This window comes from Narcine bancroftii, chromosome 2 (assembly GCF_036971445.1).
Source record: "Narcine bancroftii isolate sNarBan1 chromosome 2, sNarBan1.hap1, whole genome shotgun sequence".
NCBI lineage: Eukaryota > Metazoa > Chordata > Chondrichthyes > Torpediniformes > Narcinidae > Narcine > Narcine bancroftii.
Genome location: NC_091470.1, coordinates 56685737 through 56707731, shown reverse-complemented (window position 1 = coordinate 56707731; position 21995 = coordinate 56685737). Strand labels below are relative to the sequence as shown.

Here is a 21995-nt window from a genome sequence, read left to right as displayed (position 1 = left end):
CCAGCACGCTTCGGTCATGGTCCTGACGGTGTATGGGAGGTTCCTGAACTTGATAAAATGGTATAACCTGGTGATGCCCGGGTGGCAGAGGGACTCATGTAGTGCTTGCAGCTGATCATCATGGAGCAAAGCACAGGTCCGGGAGAGGGCGTCGAAGGAGTTGTTAAGCTTCCCCGGATGATACTGGATGTCGCCAACTTGATTATCCAGCGCAAGATCTTGTCATTCTTGATCTTGCCCTGTGGGTGGTGTTGAACAGGAACACCACGGCCCGCTTGTTGGTGAGGAAGGTGAACCTCCTGCTGGCCAAGTAGTGGCACCAGTGGCGGACCGCTTCCACAATTGCCTGGGTCTCCTTTTCAATGGCAGAGTACCCTAGCTCGGAGCCTTGGAGGGTCCTGGAGAAGAAGGCGATCAGGCACCCCTCTTGGTTGAGGGTAGCAGCGAGGACTACATCGGAGGCATTGCTCTCCACCTAGAAGGGGGAGTCCTTGTCCACGGCATGCAAAGTGGTGTCTGCGATATCCTGCCTGATGCAGGTGAAGGCTGCCTGCACCTCAGGTGGGAGTGGGAAATTTGTGGCCTGGGCCAATGGACAGACCTTGACCAAGAAACAGGGAACCCACTGTGAGTAGTAAGGGAATAAGCCAAGGCACCCATGGAGGGCTTTGAGCATGGGGGAGGGGCAGGTCCATTAATGGGCACATCCGTTCTGGATCTGCTGGGCCGATGATACCATGTGCCACGATATACCCAGGATGGTGAGGCGGGTGGTGCTGAACATGCACTTCTCTTTGTTGTAAGTGAGGTTCAGCTTCTCGGCTGTCCGGAGAAATTTCTCCAGGTTGGTATCATGGTCTTGCTGGTCATGGCTGCAGTTAGTGACCTCCCTTTCATTTATCCTGGGTTCAGCCAAACAAGATCGGGCCAACTCACGCAGGGCTCTCAGGTAGGACTTGGCTGTCTCCCCAGGCAGTTGGGCACAGTTACTCAGGAGATATCTTTCAAAGACCACATTCGTGAGAGGTTTATACATGGTCTCGAGGGTGCTCATCGCTTCCAAGTACCCGGTGCCGTCTTTGAGTGCCTGGAAGGTTCGGGGACCCAGTTTTGATCGGAGTAAGACGAGCCTCTTTCGATCGGAGTCCAGGATGTCATCGGCGTGTACCTCGATGATCACTTTGACTGTGTGCTTCCAGATCTCTAATCTTAAATTGAATATATTGTGATGTACTATCAGACAGAAGCAAACACACAAAACCTAAAGACTGTAGAACAGGTTTTATTCGATATAAACTTCCACAGAGCCAGCTGTGAGGAGAGCTGCTGTAAACTCTGAGAGTGTCTTCAAAGGGCCGGCTCAGGCTTATATCCCGGAGGGTGATTGACACCCAAACGAGTAGGGCTTGGTCTATTCAGGTCGGCTGATTGACAGCCGGCCAGGTGTTGTCTTGAAACCCATGCTCTTCTGCAGGTATAGAGGTTGCTCCCTGCAGTCGGCCAGTGGTGTACCACCACAACACCTAAATAAATGCTCGAGACATAGGCTCAAATTACATTTCATCTTTTTCAATGGATAATTCTTGACTGAACCTCGTAAGTGCTACTTAGTTTTTAATAAAGCTACAATGAAACCATAAAGTACTAAAATAAGATTTACTTTCAGTCTCAACTCATTGCAATATGAGTTGCAATATCTCACTATATCTTTTCTGCATTGTGAATCATTGCTCACATTTCAGTCCATGCACTCACACTGGATGCAGAAGCTTGGCATCCAGGTTAGATGGAGGGTACAAATCTACCCCTGGTAGCATAATCCAGACATGTAGTTTAAGACCCTTTAACAGGATGCAAATCTGTATGTGGAGCTGTAATTTAAAAAGAATTAGATTTCTCTAATAATCAGGGAATTAAAAATTCATTAAACTCTATGTGAGTAAATCATAAAATAACTTCTCAAAAATTAATTAAGACAAAAACAAAATGTAAAACCAAGGAAATACAAAATTATCCACTGTTCCTCCCATTCTCCAAACCAAGAATCAAAATTCAACTGAATTGGGCACCTTAACCCATGACTAGATTCAACGAAGTAGCTGTGACAGTACAGATCTATCACTATTGTACATAGTGTATATAGTTACTGTATCTAGACTGTGCTTACAGCGATTGGCTGAGAGCTAAGCCACGCCTATTGTCTGGGCCTTAAAGGGTTGTGTCCCTAGCCAGGTCGGATCATTCCGGACTGGTCGGCCACCTGTGAAGAGCTCCGGTCTTTTGCTAATAAAAGCCTTGGTTTGGATCAACAAGTCTTTGGTTCTTTCGACGAGCTCTACAGTAGCTTTCATTTAATTTAAGATATAAATGCAATTTTATTGTGATTAATTCACATTCAATCTTTTTGAAAACAGCCACATTCTTCTCCATGGAAACTAATTTTGACATAATTATCAATGTTAACCACTATTATCATTTATTTATTAACAGTTATTCCTTAAAAGGAAAATTAGATGGAATGAGCTACTACTGAATGATGTGGATTTTCCAAAGTGATTTCATAATTTTTCATGCTGACTACATAATGAAATTCTCCTTTAAGAGGTCTAGATTGTCTTTAAGTGCAAAGTCCTGGTTCCCCATCTCTGTTAATACAAAGGTGTTTACCCAATAAACAGTACAAATTGCAATTGTTGTGGGCTTAAATACTTCAAGTCCCTGGACAAATTTAACATGCTGTCTGGGACCAAGTGAACAGCTGCATGTAGCCTGCCTCCTACTTCTCGTCATGATCCAATTCCTTGACCATCACCTGTTACAACAATCCAGCTAATTTAGAATAAGTGGAAATTGTATCATTTGTCTCTCCTCTCACATTCCTTATTTCCTACAAAAAATGCAGTCATTTGTGTAGTTGTAGCAGTTACACAATAAGATAAGCCACTAATTTAAAAAATCTTCATAAAACTTTGTTCAGTGGTTTACCTTAAAATGTAATGATTATTCCTATTCAGAGCCAGTGATAAGAGCCAATGTCTGTGGAATAATGTTGAAACTATAGATGCAAAACAGAATTACCCTATTACTGATGGATTTAGTTGAATCACTTAATTTATCAATGTCATTCTGTGATTTAGCAGTGATTTGGTGACAAATATAACATTGAAATTAAACTTTCCATTCAATATTAAATTACAATTGTTCATATTTGTTGTTTATATTTATATTTATTTTGTACTTAAATGAAATACATTCAAAAATTCAACAAAAATATCTTGATGCAATTGGAGTTTGTTTTGCAAATGATCAATTAGAAGTTGCAGATACTATTCCTCAGCTTCATGCATCTGTCACTCATTGAGTTACTGAATTCTGCATTCATTTGCACGTTAGAAATTTAATCAACTGGGGGGGCGTGGCAAGATGGCATAGAGGGAAGACGTGTGGTTCCACCTTCCCCCAGTTACACTTCTAAATACCTGACTTCAAAACTTGTAAAAGTGGTTAAAAATAGTATCTACAGATTTTGGAATAGAGAAGGATTGAAATGGCTGCAAACGTGAAAAAATCAAAAGCTCAATTGCAAAAGAAACTACCTTACAAAAATGTTGAAGAATTAAAGCCTACCTATCAAGTTGAAGCCACGGAGTTGTCGACTGGAGCCCCCAAGCCTCAGAGGACTCCTGCTCAGTTAAGTATTACGCCGGCGTTGATCGTGCATCCGCAAGATGGCACCGGTTCAGCGACGAGCTCGGCCGGTTCTAACTCGCGCACCCGTGAGTCTGGGTACGTGGGCGGATTGGCCGAGCGCAGACCCGCGAGCCCACAACATTGCCTGGTGATCCGCGGGCGCGCAGTATAGCGTCGGAAGACGCACCTGCGCGGTCGGTGGTTCTGCCGGGCATGTGCAATGCATCGCGGATCTGTGAATTATTGGATAAGGTGTGGGCTGTGGGGGAGCCCAAGCGATGGTGGGCTGATGAGATCGGCACGCTGTCGTCAGGTGTCCAAACTCGCAGCTGCCCCGGAAGAGGACCTACTGCGTTTGAGGAGGAAGAGAGCTCAACTTTATTGGAACTTACACAGGAAGAAATGGGGACTGACATTAGAGAAGGTAGGTCTCAAAGGGAGGTGATGGAACCCGGACTGGATGCCATGTTTACAATCTTGGAAGGGATTGCTCTTCAAATGGAAAAAATGTCAATGCAGATTTCGACTCAGATGACTCAAGAATTTATGGAAGTGAAAACCAAAATGAACACTATGTGTGAAGAAATGACTTTTATAAAGCAAGATATTACTGTAGATAAAAGTGATGTTAGTAGATGTATAAAATCAGTAGATACCGTAAATGATAATTTAAAAAAGATTGAAGAAGCTTTTTTTGAATATAAGAATCAAGTGGCGTGTAATAGAGAAAAAATGGAAAAAATTGAGGATTTTTTCATGGATTGGGGATTCAGAAGAAGGAATTATTGAAGAAGATTGATTCATTAGAAAATCAAAGTCGAAGAAATAATGTAAAAATAGTAGGTCTTCCAGAAGATATAGAAGGTTCTGATTCGGTAAAGTTTTTTAAGAAATGGATTCCTGAGGTGTTGGGTAAGGAATTTTTTATGGATGGTCCGGAGTTAGATCGGGCACACAGACCATTAAGAAAGAAACCATTTCCAGGTCAATCACCAAGAGCAGTTCTGATTCGCTGTTTGAAATATCAGGATAGAGAAATAATATTGCGAATGGCGGTGCAGAAAGGATGGCAAAACCAGGCTCCAATGATTGTTCAAAATAACAGGGTATTTTTTAATGCAGATTTGAGTCAAGAAATTATTACAAGGCTCCGAGAATTTAATTCAGCTAAAGAAGTATTGTGGCGAAAGGGATATAAATTTGCCTTTCGTTATCCAGCAGTATTGAAAGTTTTTTATGGGAATTTTCAATCTTAATTTTTTGAAAATCACCATGATGCATTAATCTTTGTTAATTTGTTGCCAGATTTACAAGGAAATGGAAGATCGCCACTATTGCCACCTTAGAGGAGGGTAAATGGCAATGGAAATGGGAAGAATGGAAAACAGGGAAAGAATGGGAACAAAGTTGAATTGACACAAAGTCTTCTTGATATTGAGGACCCAGAACAATCACTGGGACTGGAATCAATGGGTTGACTGTTTTTGTCTAAGTACTTTGTGAAAGTCTGACTGTGGGGGATAGATGACACTGAGACCTTTAGTCACCTGCCACTAGTGGGTTTTACCACACCCAGATTTTTAGGGGGCTACTACTTTTTAATAGTTTGTTTTAGGATTGTTTTTTTTTCTTTTCTTTTTTTTGAAGTTTTTATATAGGCGGATTAGAATATTAAGGGAATTAGAAGGGGAGCATTATTTTATAGTAGTGGAATATATTATTAGATTAAGAAATGTCTAATTTGAATTTTGCAACTTTTAATGTCCAAGGTTTGAATAACCCAATTAAGCGCAAACGAGTTTTGGCTTATATTAAGAAAAATGAAAGTTGATATTGCTTTCTTGCAAGAAACACACTTGACCGAAAACGAGCATTTGAAATTGAAGAGAGAGTGGGTTGGTCATGTGTTCTCTTCTTCTTTTAATTCTAAGACGAGGGGTGTTACGATTTTAATTCATAAGAAATTACCATTTGAATTGAAATTGTTTGAGGGAAATGCTGGGAAGGTTTTGATAGTTAACTGTAAAATTTTTGCTGAATCATGGACTTTGTTAAATGTTTATGCACCTAATGTAGATGATGAATGGTTTATGTTGGAGGCTTTTTTATTGTTAAATCAGGCCAATAATAATATTCTGGTTGGGGGAGATTTTAACTGTGTTTTGGATCCTTTATTGGATGGATCACCGAACGTATGAGGAAATCAAAGATGGCAGTACAAATAGGAGCTTTGATGAAAGATCTGAATTTGGTTGATGTTTGGAGAGTAAACCCTACATAGAATTTCTTTTCATTCATCTAGACATGATTCATTTTCTAGAATAGACTTTTTCTTGGTTTCAGCGCAGTTACAGGGTAGAACACTACAGGCTGAATATAAAAGTCGGGTTATATCGGACCATTCTATGTTATTTTTCTCCTGTGTAAGTCCAGAAGTGGTGCAATCGTCTTATAGATGGAGGTTCAATACAATGTTATTGAAGAAACCAGAGTTTATTACTTTTATTAAGGAGCAGATTACTTAGTTTCTGGCTGAGAATGTCAATTCAGTACGTAGTAATTTTATACTGTGGGATGCTTTGAAAGCATATTTACGAGGGCAAATTATTAGCTATCCTACGAAAGTTAAAAAGCAATATGTGGTGGAAAGTTTAACATTGGAGAAACACATTACTGTGTTGGAAAATAAATTTCAGAAAGCTGCTTTAACGAAGTTGAAATTATGCTATAATACATTACAAACATCAGTATGAGAGCTTAATTTATCGATCTAAGCAACGTTAATATGAATTGGGTGAGAGAGCTCATATGGTACTAACTTGGCAGTTAAAAACAGAACAGACATCCCGAACTATTAATGCTGTGAAAAAGAATTCAACAGTTACCTATAAACCTCAGGAAATTAATGACCAGTTTTATTCATTTTGCCAGAAATTATATACATCTGAGGGAAAGCAGGACGCTGGTTCTATTAAATCTTATTTATCTAAGTTAAATTTACCTGCTTTAGGGGAGGAGGAGGTTAAAGAATTAGAAGCTCCATTTATGGATTTTGAGATTAAAGAGGCTATACAAGAGATGCCGAATGGAAAGTCACCAGGAGATGATGGATTCTCAGTTGAATTCTATAAAGTATTTTACGAAGATTTATCTTCTGTATTTGGAGATGTATTGCAGCAAGTAACTGAGGAGCAGTCGTTACTAGAATCTTGTTCGAGTGCTATAATTATTGTGATTCCTAAGAAAGATAGGGACCCATTGAAAGTGTCTTCGTATAGGCCTATTTCCTTATTAAACGTAGATTATAAAATTATAGCGAAGGTGTTAGCGAATAGACTTGCCAAATATTTACCTCAGTTGATATATACAGATCAAACAGGTTTTATTAAAAATAGAAATGCATCTGATAATATCCTCAGATTGATAACATTGGTCAATGCAGTTAGACTCCAACCTGGTTGCACTGGATGCGGGAAAAAACCTTTGATAGGGTTGAGTGGAATTTTTTACTTAAAGTGTTAGAGAAGTTTAATTTTGGCCCTTATTTTATTGGTTGGGTTAAGGCTTTATATACAAATCCAACTGCTAGGGTGGTGACAAATGGCCAAACTTCTTTACCATTTAAATTAATGCAATCGACTCAACAAGGTTGTCCATTGTCACCAGCCTTATTTGCATTGGCTATCGAACCATTAGCTCAGACAATACGATAGAATGATAAGATTAAAGGAATGAAAATTGTGGATGATGAATATAAGATTAATTTGTTTGCAGATGATGTGTTGGTATATTTGACAGAACTGGAACAATCTTTGAAATATTTAAAAGATTGTTTATTAAAATTTGGGGAGTTGTCTGGATATAAAGTAAATTGGGATAAGAGTGAAATACTGCCAGTTGGGGATGGAGATTATTCAGAATATAAAAATATTATAAAATTAAAGTGGTCAGATAGAATTAAATATTTAGGGGTGGTAGTAAATGCAGATTATCAATCTTTATATAAATTAAATTATGTTCCTTTATTAAAAAGGATTAAAATGGATTTGACTAAATGGAAAGATCTGCCGTTAACATTAATTGGTTGAGTAAATTGCATTAAAATGAATATTTTTCCTTGAATTCAATATTTGTTTCAGTCGATACCATGTTTACTTTCAAAGGATTTTTTTCGGGATCTGAATAGAGCAGAGCGGGAGTTTTTATTGAAGGGAAAACTAGCACAAGCAGCTTTGCATCAACTTACATGGAAATATGCATTAGGTGGATTGCAGTTACCTCATTTTCAAAATTATTATGAAGTAGCTCAGTTGAAATTTGTTAGTAGATTGATGGATATGGACCAATCTCCGAGTTGGGCAAAGGTGGAAGTGGCTTGTATATCTGAAGTTGAGATTCACCAGTTTATATTTAAGTGCAATGGGGATTTATTGTGGGAATGTAATATGCCAGTACTAAAACATTTGTTAAGGATATGGGTTAAACGAAATATGGTTTTAGGATTAAAGGGTAAATTATCAATCCAAACCCCATTATATCATAATCATCTTATTCCTTTTTCAATGTTTAATAATCATTTAAAGAGATGGAATTCTAAGGGTATTAAGATAGTTCAGGACTGTTTTGAAGAAGGCCAGTTTCTTTCCTTTAACCGACTGAGGGAGAAATTTGATATATCTGTAAACTCTTTATTTACGTATTATCTTCTTTTCTTTCTTTGGCTTGGCTTCGCGGACAAAGATTTATGGAGGGGGTAAAAAGTCCACATCAGCTGCAGGCTCGTTTGTGGCTGACAAGTCCGATGCGGGACAGGCAGACACGATTGCAGCGGTTGCAGGGGAAAATTGGTTGGTTGGGGTTGGGTGTTGGGTTTTTCCTCCTTTGCCTTTTGTCAGTGAGGTGGGCTCTGTGGTCTTCTTCAAAGGAGGTTGCTGCCCGCCAAACTGTGAGGCGCCAAGATGAACGGTTTGAGGCATTATCAGCCCACTGGCGGTGGTCAATGTGGCAGGCACCAAGAGATTTCTTTAGGCAGTCCTTGTACCTTTTCTTTGGTGCACCTCTGTCATGGTGGCCAGTGGAGAGCTCACCATATAACACGATCTTGGGAAGGCGATGGTCCTCCATTCTGGAGACGTGACCCATCCAGCGCAGCTGGATCTTCAGCAGCGTGGACTCGATTATCTTAGAGCTTTGATAAAAGATAATTATAGTAAAGAAATGAATCTACCCATGTTGATGAAATTTGAGTCTTTGATTTCTTCTGTACCTAAGAAAGGTTATATTTCAGGTATGTACCAATTGTTACAAGATGCGATGGATAAACTGGATTGGGAGAAATCTAGATTTAAATGGGAAAGTGATTTAACCTATATTTTTCCCAAAGATAATTGGGAGACTATGTGCCATGATAGTGTAATTAAAGTGACAAATGTACAATATGGAATGGTTAATTATAATTTTTGCATCAGTTATATTTGACTCCTCAGAAGTTAAAAAAAATATGGGTTTAGTAATTCGGATTCTTATTTTAGATGTGGATTATGTATTGGAACATTTTTACATGCTGTCTGGTCTTGTGTTAAAGTACAACCGTTTTGGGAAGGAATTAGACTGGTTTTGTAAAAATTATTTAACATTAAATTGCCATTGGACCCATCAATTATTTTGTTGGGATATATGGTTTCTTTAAAAGGACTAGGGTTATATAAATTTCAAATTGCATTTGTACATCTAGTGCTGCCTGTAGCATGAAAATGTGTAGCTAGCACTTGGAAAGATAATGTGGAGATTAATATAACACACTGGCATAATGAATTAACAACTTGTATTATTATGGAAAAATTTACATGTAATTTACATGACAATTATTCATTTTTTGTTAAAATGTGGACTTCTTATTTGGAGTATATGAATTTGGAAATGCTTTGAAATATTCTTTATATTAACTGTATTGTTTCTATATTTGGCTCCCCTTAAGGCAGCTGGCTGAAGGGGTGGGAGGGTTTTTTTTAAATATATATAAAATTTTGTTCTTCACTTTCCTTTGTTAAGTTTAACTGTATTTTGATTACAGTCTTTAAATAAAGTTTTCAAAAAAAATCAACTGGAAGTCAATGGTTCAGGTAATCCATTCAGCATGGATCATTTTATAGTGTGTTTTCCGTCCTGAATCATTGCCTCCTAACCTAGAATCTGTTCCTTTGTATTCTTGACGACTTGCTTAATGTTCAGGAAACACTGGAGTCAGCCAAGAGAATTCTGGCACATTGAAAATTTTGCAGTGGAAGGATTCTTTGACTCTGGGAGTTACAAGAGAAATCCAAGAAAGTGGATCACAAAATTTAGGAAATTGAAGAGGTACTCTGGCACAAGGCAATAGAGAGAGGCCTGTAGGCAAGGAAGGAAAGCACTGGAAAGAAGCAGGGATTTAGCATTCTTTAAATTTTCAGTGAATTTACAATATATCAGGCGATTTGGCACAATAAGTTCATCCCATTAATGATGCAGACTAATACATGGAACAGAGAAAAATAGAGGGTTACACAGTCCGAAAATTCTTGGCAGGTGGTAGAGTAGGTTATTATGTCAGCACAACACTTTGGGCTAAGGGGCCTGTACTGTGCTGAAGATTTCTACTTTCTATGTAGAGACATCAGCACCTTCATACCTGCCACAAATTGGTATAACTCTATTCCTTTCTCTCTCATAAGCTTTTTCAGCATTTTTATTTTATGAACTATTTCATTTGGAGGTGAGTTTCATAATTATACCACCATCTAGGTTTTTTTTAAATAAATGATCTCTTGAGTAGCACATAACATTGAAACCCCTGGTTCAGCTCTTTTCCAGAAGACGAAATACTGTGCACTTCCATAATGCTTCAAAAACCTCATTTGATGCAGTCTTTCTTCTTAAAAATAGAGAACCATTCTCCACTGATAGGTACAGCCTCACATTTTGAGTATCATTCTTTTAAATCACTGACTCTGCATTCTTTTCATAAAAATGATGACCAGAAATGTTTGATGGAACTTTAGAATAACTTCTTTATTTTTTGATTGATTACTTACAAAATCACCAGGTTGCTTGGTCTGTTACTGCTATCACTTAGTTTCACGCTTACATCATCAAGTGATTTGTGTGTTTGCTTCGAAGTTCAATTCTCTACCCCATATAGATTGTTATTTTCCAAAATAATATATTCATTGTTTTTTTTTAACCTAATTAATTTTTTTAACTTATTTTCAAAGTAAGGTGTTATCTTCATAATTTTTACAGTTAATACTGAAATTAATGTTCTGCTTGTATATCTATTTTACAATTTATTAATGTTTCTTGTAATTTGTTGCATTTCTTGATTCTCTATCCCAGTCTGTTCACATCTGCAATTCTATGTATAAAATATTTTTATTCCAAAGTTTGCATGATTACAATAGGCACAGTGGTGTAGTGTTGTCACAACACCAGCAACTGGGGTTTTGAATCCGGGACTGTCCTCATGTTTTTCTCATGTCTCTGTTGGTTTCTTTCAGGTGCTCTGGTTTCCTCCCACAATTCAAAAACATACCAGGGGTGCAGGTAATTGGGCGGCACGGGCTCATGGGCCAAAAGGGCTTGTGTTGCATGTCTAAATTAAAACTTTAAAAATTTTTTTACAATTTTAAAAAATTTTAACTTGTCAATGACAATATTCCCAATAAGTGAGATTATATACTTACTTCTGCTCCTCTGATTCAGCATCTTCAACAGCAATCACAAATTTTAAAGGGAGGAAAAGCAGAATCACACTCCTGCCTTTACTCCACCAAAACTGGTCATATTTAACATGGGCACATGCTGACTGGAGCAAGTATAGACCAAATATTCCAATAGAGAGAAACTGAGAATAGTAATGTTCTGGATACTGATCCAATTTGGCTGATTGACAGGCTGGATATTCCAATGGGGAAATAAGTAGTTGCCAGCTGAGGATAATGAAATGCCATTGCATAAATTCAGAAGCAAATGCTAAATCTCATTATTCACCTGCATATCAGCCTTTTTTACACGATCAGATAAAGTCTTCTTTCCTCATCTTCAGTAGTTCTTTTTTAATATTCTTAACTTGAAATGTATGAACATAACTCTTTTCTCTACTTCTGGCAATATATTAGAAATTCATTCATAATAGATGTGAAATCATGGTTGAGGTTCAACAATTTTCAAGTATGGGTGGTAATGAAGAAATGGAAAATGTACTGTATTATATTTCTTATTGTGATATTTAACAACATTCAGGCTTTAATACATAGTTCCAAAACAATTAATCTGATAATATCCTCATTGTTTGCACAATTTCCAAATTTTGGTTTAGCAAGTCCTTCCATCCAGAGCAATTTGTGACAATAGAGGTCATTAAAAAAATAAAGGGACAAGAGATTAAACATCAAGTTTGTTTTCCAGATTTCATTTCTGACCAACAAAGAAACCACAAATTCAGGTACAGTTGGAGTTTGAACTGTTGATATCAAACCGGAATTCATTACAAATGTTACCACTTTACTGTAAGCTCCATTTTCTTTTAACTATCTTTGAGAGCAAAAGAAAAACACCAAAGTCTTCCCTCTGAGTCAGAGGGCCTTGGGTTCAAGACCTACTATAAAGACCTTTGGATAAAAATTAAAGATGACATTCTATTGTAGAATCAAATGAGTCCTGCACTGTTTAAAACATTATTTTTCAAATGAGACAAATGAAACTTTTACTGGTTTAGAGTGTATGTGATTTCATTAAATTATTTGGACAAGAGCAAGATTTAATCTTGAAATTCTAGAAAATATTTATCTCTATTTACTATTCCAATGAAAAGTATCTTGTCATTATCATCCTGCTACTTCTTAACTTGCTGTGTGAAAAATGGCTATTGCATTTTTATAAGGGAAGCAACAGCATTTCATTGTCTGTAATGAAGAGGTATCTAAGATCACTGAAGATACTATTTAAATAGAAGTATTCCTTCCTAAAATAAGGCTTTATTTGTATGAGGAGACACACCATTATGATTTCACACCAAATGCAGATTTCAGGCTGAGAAATATGCAGAATGATCAATTTCCAAACATTTGGAGGCAGTTGGCAAATTTGCCCAACCATTCAGGGGCAAATATATGCATTTGAAGCCAGGGTTTATTGATATACACTAAGAACTTGAATTGAAGTGAATTGAATTGTTTATTGTCACAATATGCAGTGAGAAATTGTCTTACATGCTTTCCCAATCAATCAGTACATAAAACGATTTTAATAAATGTAAAAAGTGATCTGCCAGGAACATCTCACTTAAGTATAAAATTCACACGAACAATGCTAAATGCAAATAAAGTATGATTTTTAAAAAAATCTTACATTATTTCAAATCTTATTGGAGAGTTCCTAATTTCTTATTCCTGAGGAGAAATATCAAATAATAACTTTTCAAAACCACTTCAATTCTTTCATCAATTCTTCAAGTAATTATGGCAGCAAATGTAGATTGAATGGGATGCCTTTACAAAATGTTTACAAAGACAGTTTCCAATTACAAATTTTGACTTTAAAACTATTTCTAAATTGACAGAGAGAAAAAAAAATGTAGATGGGATCAACAAAAGATTTTGCTAATCTCATACATTGTTTTTTCTTAATGGGTTAGTGCGTCAAACAAAACATTAAATCTGCAGTATAGCAAAGTATATGTCAATAATATTATTCTAATCTAAATTAATTTCATACCTTTCACAGATGTATTAGGTGGGGGTCCTTCCATTCTTAAATTCCAGGGTGGGTCTCCTAGGTTTGCAAAGTCCCTCATTTTCAGATAACTAATGGTAAGACGAATTATTGATGCCTTATCCAGTTGGCTTGTGATGGCTGCTGGAAGTGGCAGTAATTTTGCCAGCTCGTAGAACTCAAAGTTTTCTTTTCCACGACGAGATCGAGCTGCATCTCGAGATTTCTCCTTCCGCAAGGCTTGTAAACTAAAAGAAGAACGTAAATCATTTAATGCAACAGAAGCAAGATTGTTGATGATTGAAATAAAAATTATAGCTTTTAAAACATCATTACACATTATCTGATCATTTTTAAATTGAGAACTATTCTCCAAATCCAAAGATATTTCAGGAGAAAATACCTTTCTAGACAAAAGGAGAAAAATGTGTATAAATCTACAAAAGATTACACAAAATACATATAAGATTTCGAGGACCTATAATTTTAACCTATAATTCTAAATGTTGCATTTTCCTAATCTTAGGAAAGGGACACCTTTGACTGGAACTTGGAAGAATTACAAATTGCCAGAAAAAAAATGAATTGGCTTCTCACCAATGTTTTCAGTTAACCTCCTTAAAGATCATGCCAATTCTGAGGAAACTGCATAACAAAGGATCAATTTTAGATTATATTTTAACACATAGAAAAATAAATACTTTGAAGCATTGATTAACTTAAAAGAGTACACAGGTTTAGAACCCATAGGAAAATAATTTTCTTTTTGGTTGTTGTATAATAGCCCACTTACTTAATTAAGGATAGATTTGTGATACATCAGTCATACTGGTGGATTTTCTGTTCATTACACAATTTTCACTATTACAGGCAGTTTCCGGGTTATGAATGAAATCAATTCCTAAGTCTCTCTTTAAGTTGAATTTGCAGGTAAGTTGGAACAGGTACATACAGATCTTATTTAGCGTTATTTTAGTCAAATTTCTTGACTAAGAAGCGAGGTTTGTACAGAGCTTTTCTTGCATCGGTTTTACACTTTGCAGGCATGGCTACAGGGGTAAATAACCATGATCCAACTTAAAATAACAGACGGTGTTCTCATTCCTTGAGCCGACGATTCGCTGAAGTCGTATGTCGTCTGTTCATAAGTATGAATTATCTGTAAGTCAGACATTCGTAACCTGGACACTGCCTGTACTTTATTAGTAGTTGATTTATATGTAAATTGATTGTTGTCTGAAGAGGACACACAAAATCATTAAATCGTTGAGGACCCCTACCACCCTGCACACAGCATCTTTCAACTAGAAAGAGGTACAGGAGTATCAGAGGCAGTACCCCCAAGCTGAGAAACAGCTTCTTCCCAGGGTCATTGAGAATGAATGACCAAAGGAACTGCTCACACTAACCATCTGACACTTGAATATTTACTAAACAATGTCTATTTATCTATCTATTTATTTATATGTATAGTTGTCCTGCATATGTATTGTTTGTCTGTATGTGTTGTGTCTGGTTGTGTGGCCGCATGCTTTGCACCGAGGACTTGAGAACAATGTTTCAACAAGATGTCTTTGTGCAATCAGATGACAATGAATTTGAACTTGATCAAAAAGGAACTAAAGGGCATTTAATCCTCAAGTCACTTTTAATTCATATTGAACAAATTTATTCATTTATTATTCTTTGCAATGTACATTGGTTCACCAACATGAGATCCCAATCCACGCATGCGCAGCCATTACATCTATTGACTTGCGAGGAACTGCATGGGTATTTTGGCGCAGAAGCAAAAGAGTGCTGAATCAGTGGGGATTCATAGTAGAGCGACCCCAAAAACGTGCAAAAATAATGTGCTTGCAGGAGCAGAGCCCTGAGGGAGATCACAGGAGTGCAATCCACACAAATCGAATCAAACACCTGTAATGGAAGATTCTAACCTTGTTTTTTACTTTTGCAGCCTTTGCTTCTGCAAGGCTGAGAACCTGCTTGTTTTTTAGAATCAGCAGACATAAGCTAAATTCCACCGAGGGGCCAGAGATGCTGTTATCTGACGAAAGGACATCTGTGTACCAAGAACATTTAATCTTCCTGCTTGTTTTGGTCACTTGATGCAAAATAAACCATTGTATTCAAAGTGATAAGCTGAAAATTATGTTATTCGATAGAAGCCTAGCATGCTAGTTTGCTCACTTATCTTTCTTGCTGTTCTGGGAATAGGTGCTTGGGTAAGCAGTTTTTGGGTAATATAAGCCATGGTCCAGCTGCTGAAGTTTGAGACTCTCCGAGAGGTGGCAACACCTCTCAGCAAGAAGAAGAACTTCTGAAGTCCAGCCAACGTCCCGGTCGGGGGAGGTGGAGAAGCTGCTACCGGCACCCTGACAACCTACTACAAGTGTGCAGTCGTTGCCTCGCTTCGGCAGTTGGGACCAGTCTAGGCGTTGATAAGTATAGTTGGGAAGGGCTTGCATATTGTAGTTTGAAATCAGCTTTTGAATTTGTAATAAACATTTGTATAAACTGAACTGCTCTCGGTGTATGTGTCTATTTTCTTTCGGTAGCCCAAACACTGTGACCAATCTAAAATGAACAAAATGAGAGGTATAAGTTTACCCAAAACAACCCCCTAATGAGCCCTTCGGAGAAGGAGGGAAGTGGAAATAATTCTGGGATTGATGGTGGGAGGTTCCCAGGTCCTGATGAGGGGAAGCCCTGATATAGCCCTCCTGAGGCGGAGGTGTACTGGAAAACGTCCAGGACAACCGGTGGGAGGTTCCCGGGTCCCAATGAGGAGCTGGGGGAGAGGCAGATAGCAAGACCCCGAGGAGGAAGACCTCCAAAAAGAGCCACCATAGTGCTTTTTTTAGTGCCAAAAATCCAGTGGGCCTGCCGTGTCCCAGCTGAGGAACAGCAAGGCCGATCTACCTCCATTGAGGTGGGATCAGGTGGCAGTGGCCTACCTTTGTTGAAGGTGGGGCCCAAGGCTGGCTTAACCAACCTGGCTTTGTGGAAGTTGGGGTCTCAAAAAGCAAGCAGTGATACCGTTATGCCGCTGCAAGAGGTGAGCTGCATGAGACAATTGGACCTCAGTATATCGAGTGGCAGCGAAGGGGAGTACCCCACCATCAGGTAGAATCTGTGTCATACATAACTCATTGCATAGCGAAGCCACCCACTCGAAAGGCAAGAATAACCACCAAATAAAGCCAGAAGGGCGTGGTCTATGCACGATGGGCACTCATTCGATCGAAGTCTGAGAGTAAGGCCTGCAAGAGAGTAGAGGCCTATACCAGCAACAAAATTATGTCATCTGGACAAATTGGAGGAACTGGTGACAGCATGCTGAGTAAGTTTCCTACACCATCAGAGCAGTGGGAGGACATTTATGATTATGTGTGGGAAGATGAGGAAGGAGCGGTAATGGAGGCCAAGTCACCCAAATCCCCATACACTGCTCAGGCCAGCCAGGAGGAGAATATACCGGCTACTGCCACGAAGATTGCAGTACCGAGGGGTTTCGGCCAGCCACTAGAGGATGATGTTACAGGATCAATAACTTGTATCGAATGCTTTTCAGGAGACTGTACTAGAAGAATGCATCAAGAAGTACCCCTGCCCTGATAACTGACCTCTGTTGGAGGTGCCTAAGGTAAATCCCACAAAATGGGCAAAAGACATGAAAATGCAAAGACTACAGGTGTCATTGGTTAAAGGATTCACTGCAATCGCACAAACGCTCTCACATGATTTAATGGAGACCCAACAAGACACTCTAGGGCTGTTATCCCATGCCAACTATGAACTGAATGCCTTCAGGAAGGAGCTGACCAAGCCCGACCTAAATATAAGAAATGCTCATTTGTGCAAACCACCTAACCCTGTAACAAAATTTCTATTTGGTGACAATCTCAGCAAACAGGTGAAAGATTTGAATGAGCAGCAGAAGGCAGCGGCTGACATGGTCAGAGAAACATAGGCAAGAGAAACTGTTATGTTTCACCCCATCGCAGGTATGCAGGGGAATTTAAGCAGGTTATCCAAGGCGATTTTCCCCTCCAAGCAGTAACAGCCAGCAGGTCTTTTTTTAGGGCAATGCCTTCCGTGGAGACAGCGGCAGCAGAATTTTCTCACTCAAAGTGCTTCAAGGAGGTGGGCCCAAAATGCACCAGGCGGTTGAGGAAGTGAACGCTATGTAATTATAGTTGAGTACTCTTGATAATTACATGGCTTTAAAGATTGGTGGTCGATTAACACCATTCTATGATAGATGGTGCAATATTACCACTGATGCTTCTATTCGGCACACAGTGAAGGGGTATAAAACTGAATTTGATCCACAGAAAACCCCTCCAATAAGTACATATACAAGCAGACCACAACTGACGGAGGCTGTACATGCCAAGATCATGGCGTTAAAAAGGAAAAACGTTATTGATTGCTGTAGCCATGAAAAACATGAGTTTGTATCAAACATTTTCACATGACCCAAAAGAAGTGGCGGCACTAGAGTGATACTGGATCTATCAGATCTTAATGAATATGTCTTGTACAGGCATTTTAAAATGGATAAAATATATTCTGTGTTGCCGATGTTATGTAAAGCCTTGATAGATTTGCAAGATATATTATATTCGGTCGCGATCTGCTCACAGTATAGGAAGTTCTAGAAATTTTCCTGGAAAGGAAAGCAATGGCAGTATAAGGCTTTTCTGAATGGGCTGAGCTCGGCACCCAGGGCATTTACCAAGTTATTGAAGCTAGTGTTTGCTAGGCTCAGGAAAGAGGGGCACATGGTAATGGGTTACCTAGACGATACTCTTATCATGGGCAGATTGTTCGAGGACACATAAAGGGCAGTAGCAACCACCTCAAGATTACTAAGCCATGCAGGGTTTCTTATACATCCCAGGAATCAGCATTGGTGCCAACTAAGAGGTTAAAATTCCTCAGCTTCGTTATTGATACAGAAGCCATGAAAGTTACCCTGCCAGAGGATAAAGTGGCAGAGATTAGGGCAGCCTGCAGAGGGCCCATGATAGAGCATCGTTCCTCCATAAGAAAGGTGGCCAGGTTGATTGGGAAACTGGTGGTGGCTTTACTGGCAGTACAATACGGCCCACTAAATTTTAAGTTCCTGAAAAGGGACAAAATATCAGCTCTTAAGGCTCATAAGGCTAATAAGTGAGGCCAGATCCAACCTGACATGGTGGATCGATTATATCTCATGGACTTACGTGAGGATAGATCAGGTCAGATGCCAGTGGCGAAGGTTGGGGAGCCACGAATCTAAGGTCTCTAGTGGAGGGAGATGAATGGACATAGAACTCAGAGAGGCCTCTAAATCAGGCATCAATTATTTGGAGAAGCTAGTGGCGTTTCTAGCACTAAAGTCTTTCTGTGCGAGGGAAGCTGACATTCATGTACTGCTAAGGTTGGATAACACTTCAGCTGTGGCCTACCTCAATAATATGGGAGGTCACAAATCTCATTCCTGTAACAAGTTAGCCATTGAGACCCCATTTGGGTTACTGCTGCCTACCTGTGGGTCGGATCAACGTACAGGCGGACCTGATGTCCAGAAAATTTAATGATAGCACTGAGGAGACTCTGGGTAAGAAATATTTTAAATGGCTAGCAGATACCTTTGGCAAGCTGAAGATAGATTTGTTTGCATCCAGGCTTAATGCCCAGGTTCTGAGGTTCGTGTCCTGGCTGCCGGATTCCCAAGCGGAAGCCATTGACGCCATTACCCTAGACTGGTCAAAATATAACTTTTATGCGATCTCCCCATTCACATTGGTGGCGAAATGCCTGAATAAGATACAGGAAGACAGTGCCTCGGGATTCCTGGTAGTGCCTAACTGGCCTTCCCAATGTTGGTTCCCCGAACTCCTTAGGCTTATGGTGAGGAGTCTGTTGTTATTCACAAAAAGCAAAGGTCTGCTAATCCAACCGGCGTCAAAGATATCTCATCTACTGTTGCACTTAAATCTGTTAGGTTGCGGGATCGGAGAGCGAGGATGGACATAAACACTCTGCAGCCCAGAACTCTGGACATCCTGCGGGCATCTTGGAGAAATTCTACTCAGAAACAGTATGCTTCCTATGTGGGGAAATGGAAAAAGTGCTGTGCACAAATCGGACTGAATGAACAGTCAGCCTCTATCAGAGGCGTACTAAGTTTTCTAACCGGTATGTTCTATGAGCAGGGGGCCAGCTACAATGTGGTGAATACAGCAAAGAGTGCACTGGCTGCTTTCTTGATGCTCCAGGACTCTGACCATGAGATGATGAACCACCCCCTGATCAAAATATTTGTGGGGCAGCATTTCACGGCTTCCATCCTACACGTGGCGGATTGAATAAGGCTGCAAAAGGGGGACCCATTGAACTGATTATGGTCTGTCGGACAACCCGAAGGGGATAAACCACTGAGCTACAAACTCTAATGTTGGCGAACCAACGTACATTGTGTAGAATAATCAAGAGTTAAACGAGCACTTACCTGTGCGAAGTTTGATGATTATTATTCGAGCAATGGAAGTTGAAGAGTCAACATGCCCAGCTCTCCATCCCCTCTTTTTTCTTGTTTATGGATAAAGATGTTTTGGTTGCAATAAATATGCCCAGTCACAGGTTCGTGTTATGGTTGGTTCGTTTAGTTTAGCACATTTAAGTTCAGTGGCTTCTCCCCTCTGGACTGTAAAAGAATGGCTGCGCATGCAATCTCACGCTGACTCACCAACTCCCATTGCTCAAACTTCACACAGATAAGTGCTCGTTTAATGTTCCATTTTGTTGACTAAAGCAAGAATTTCAATACATCCGCTATTCAAATTTTTTCCTGAAAATCTAATGTTTTTAAAATAAGGCTATGGTTTATTTTTTTACATTTGAAAAAGGAGGTTAAATAAGCAGAATTTCAGAACAAGAAGTTGTGAAATTAATTAAATACAAGTTTTATTTAATCTTTTCTGTATAATCCTTTTAAATATAAATATCCTGGTTTTAATAGATATACATAAAAGGTTGACCCAATTATGATTATAAAGTATAATTAAGGACCTAAAAAATACACAGTTTATTGTCTTTATAGAACCTGTGATAGTTTTCCCATGTTCGGAATATTTGAAATAACATTCTTCACAATTCTAAATACAAATTTCAAAGAGAAATATTCTTTCAAATTTTACATCTCTTATTAACATGATTATTTTACAATTTGCTGTTGTGACCAGTTATAAAATTATTCTAAAATTTTGTCATCAATATTTTTGGTCACTTACAATAAGAGTCTGTGGTATAATGTTCATGAAAAAAAAGTCTTCAGTTAATACAGCTTTATTTGTCTATTAAATTTACATCAAATATCTAAACAAAAATGAAAATAAATGAAATTTCTAATCTCTTCTGTTTAATCCATTAAAATAAGGTCCCTACTATACAAAGGAAAATAATCTGCACTGAATTTAAGATTGAAAAATCATTTTAGGCTCTGCTAAGTTCATACATAGGGGCTCAGCGCGAAGGGATCCACACAGACTGTGGGTAAGTTGCGGTCGGGGAATCTACACGGGCTGTGGGCTGCTGGAGACCAGCTCATGGGAACCAGGCATCGGAGCCGGGATTTTAGAGGATGCTGAGGGCAAGAAGGGCTCCTGAAGGACATCAGATGCTGAAGACTTCCTGGTTGTCTCAGAGGTTTGGTTCTAGAGATCATCTTGCTGATGAATCAAACAGAGTCTGCAACTGCAGAGGATGTGGGAGCTCTGGAGGCAAACCCATGGACACTCAGTGACTCTAAAGGGACTTTCCTTTACTACTCTTTCTCTCGTACTGTAAGGATCTCTGGGCGACACTAATGGCAACTCCCTGGTTATAGCAGGCAGAGGGCATTTCATATAATATTAAATGTTCTGTACTATTACTTGACAATAAAGGCATCTTGAATCATTCAACTGAGGTTGAAATGTATCATGACTATTTAATATATTGAATGCATTCCTTAAAAATGCTCACATATAGTGTATGGATTAAAATCATTAGACTTCAGTTCAATAAATTTAAATTCCATCAAAACTGCAATTAAGAAGTGTGTAATGTCATTTATCTTTTGAATGGTTTTTCAAAATGGGACCATAAAAATGCAATGTTAACAAAGTACATAATTCTTAAATAACTGCTACAGATGCTTGGGTAGAAATATACTCTTCATGACATATGTGAACGAGTACCTATATATTGAACTCCTGGAATTTCATCCTTTTGATTCAATGCAATCCTATTTCAGAAGGCAAATCAGTGTTCCCTCACAGCCTGTGTGTGTGCGCACAAAAGAAGTCACGAAGCACACATTTGTGCGCGTGTGTGTGTGTGTGTGTGTGTGTGTGTGTGTGTGTGTGTGTGTGTGTGTATGTGTGCATGCATGCGTACGTGCGCGTGCGCTCATACTCCATTTTGTGCGAGTGTGTGCACTCAGAGAATGTTTGTGTGCATGTGCTCTATTTAGCAAATATTTATTAATTGTACACATGAATAAAACATTCTATTCATACAAT

The 21995-nt window shown here is 38.8% G+C and overlaps 1 protein-coding gene across 6 annotated transcripts in view; it reads right to left on the bottom strand.

Moving 5' to 3' along the window:
- The window catches only part of LOC138753571 (neuronal PAS domain-containing protein 3), a 1142342-nt gene that overhangs the window by 827947 nt on the left and 292400 nt on the right, over positions 1-21995 (bottom strand). For all 6 annotated transcript variants that reach the window (XM_069916739.1, XM_069916738.1, XM_069916740.1 and 3 more), the window contains one exon: positions 13441-13685. In XM_069916739.1, the coding sequence (XP_069772840.1) occupies positions 13441-13685 (245 nt within the window). The remainder of the gene's footprint in view (positions 1-13440; positions 13686-21995) is intronic.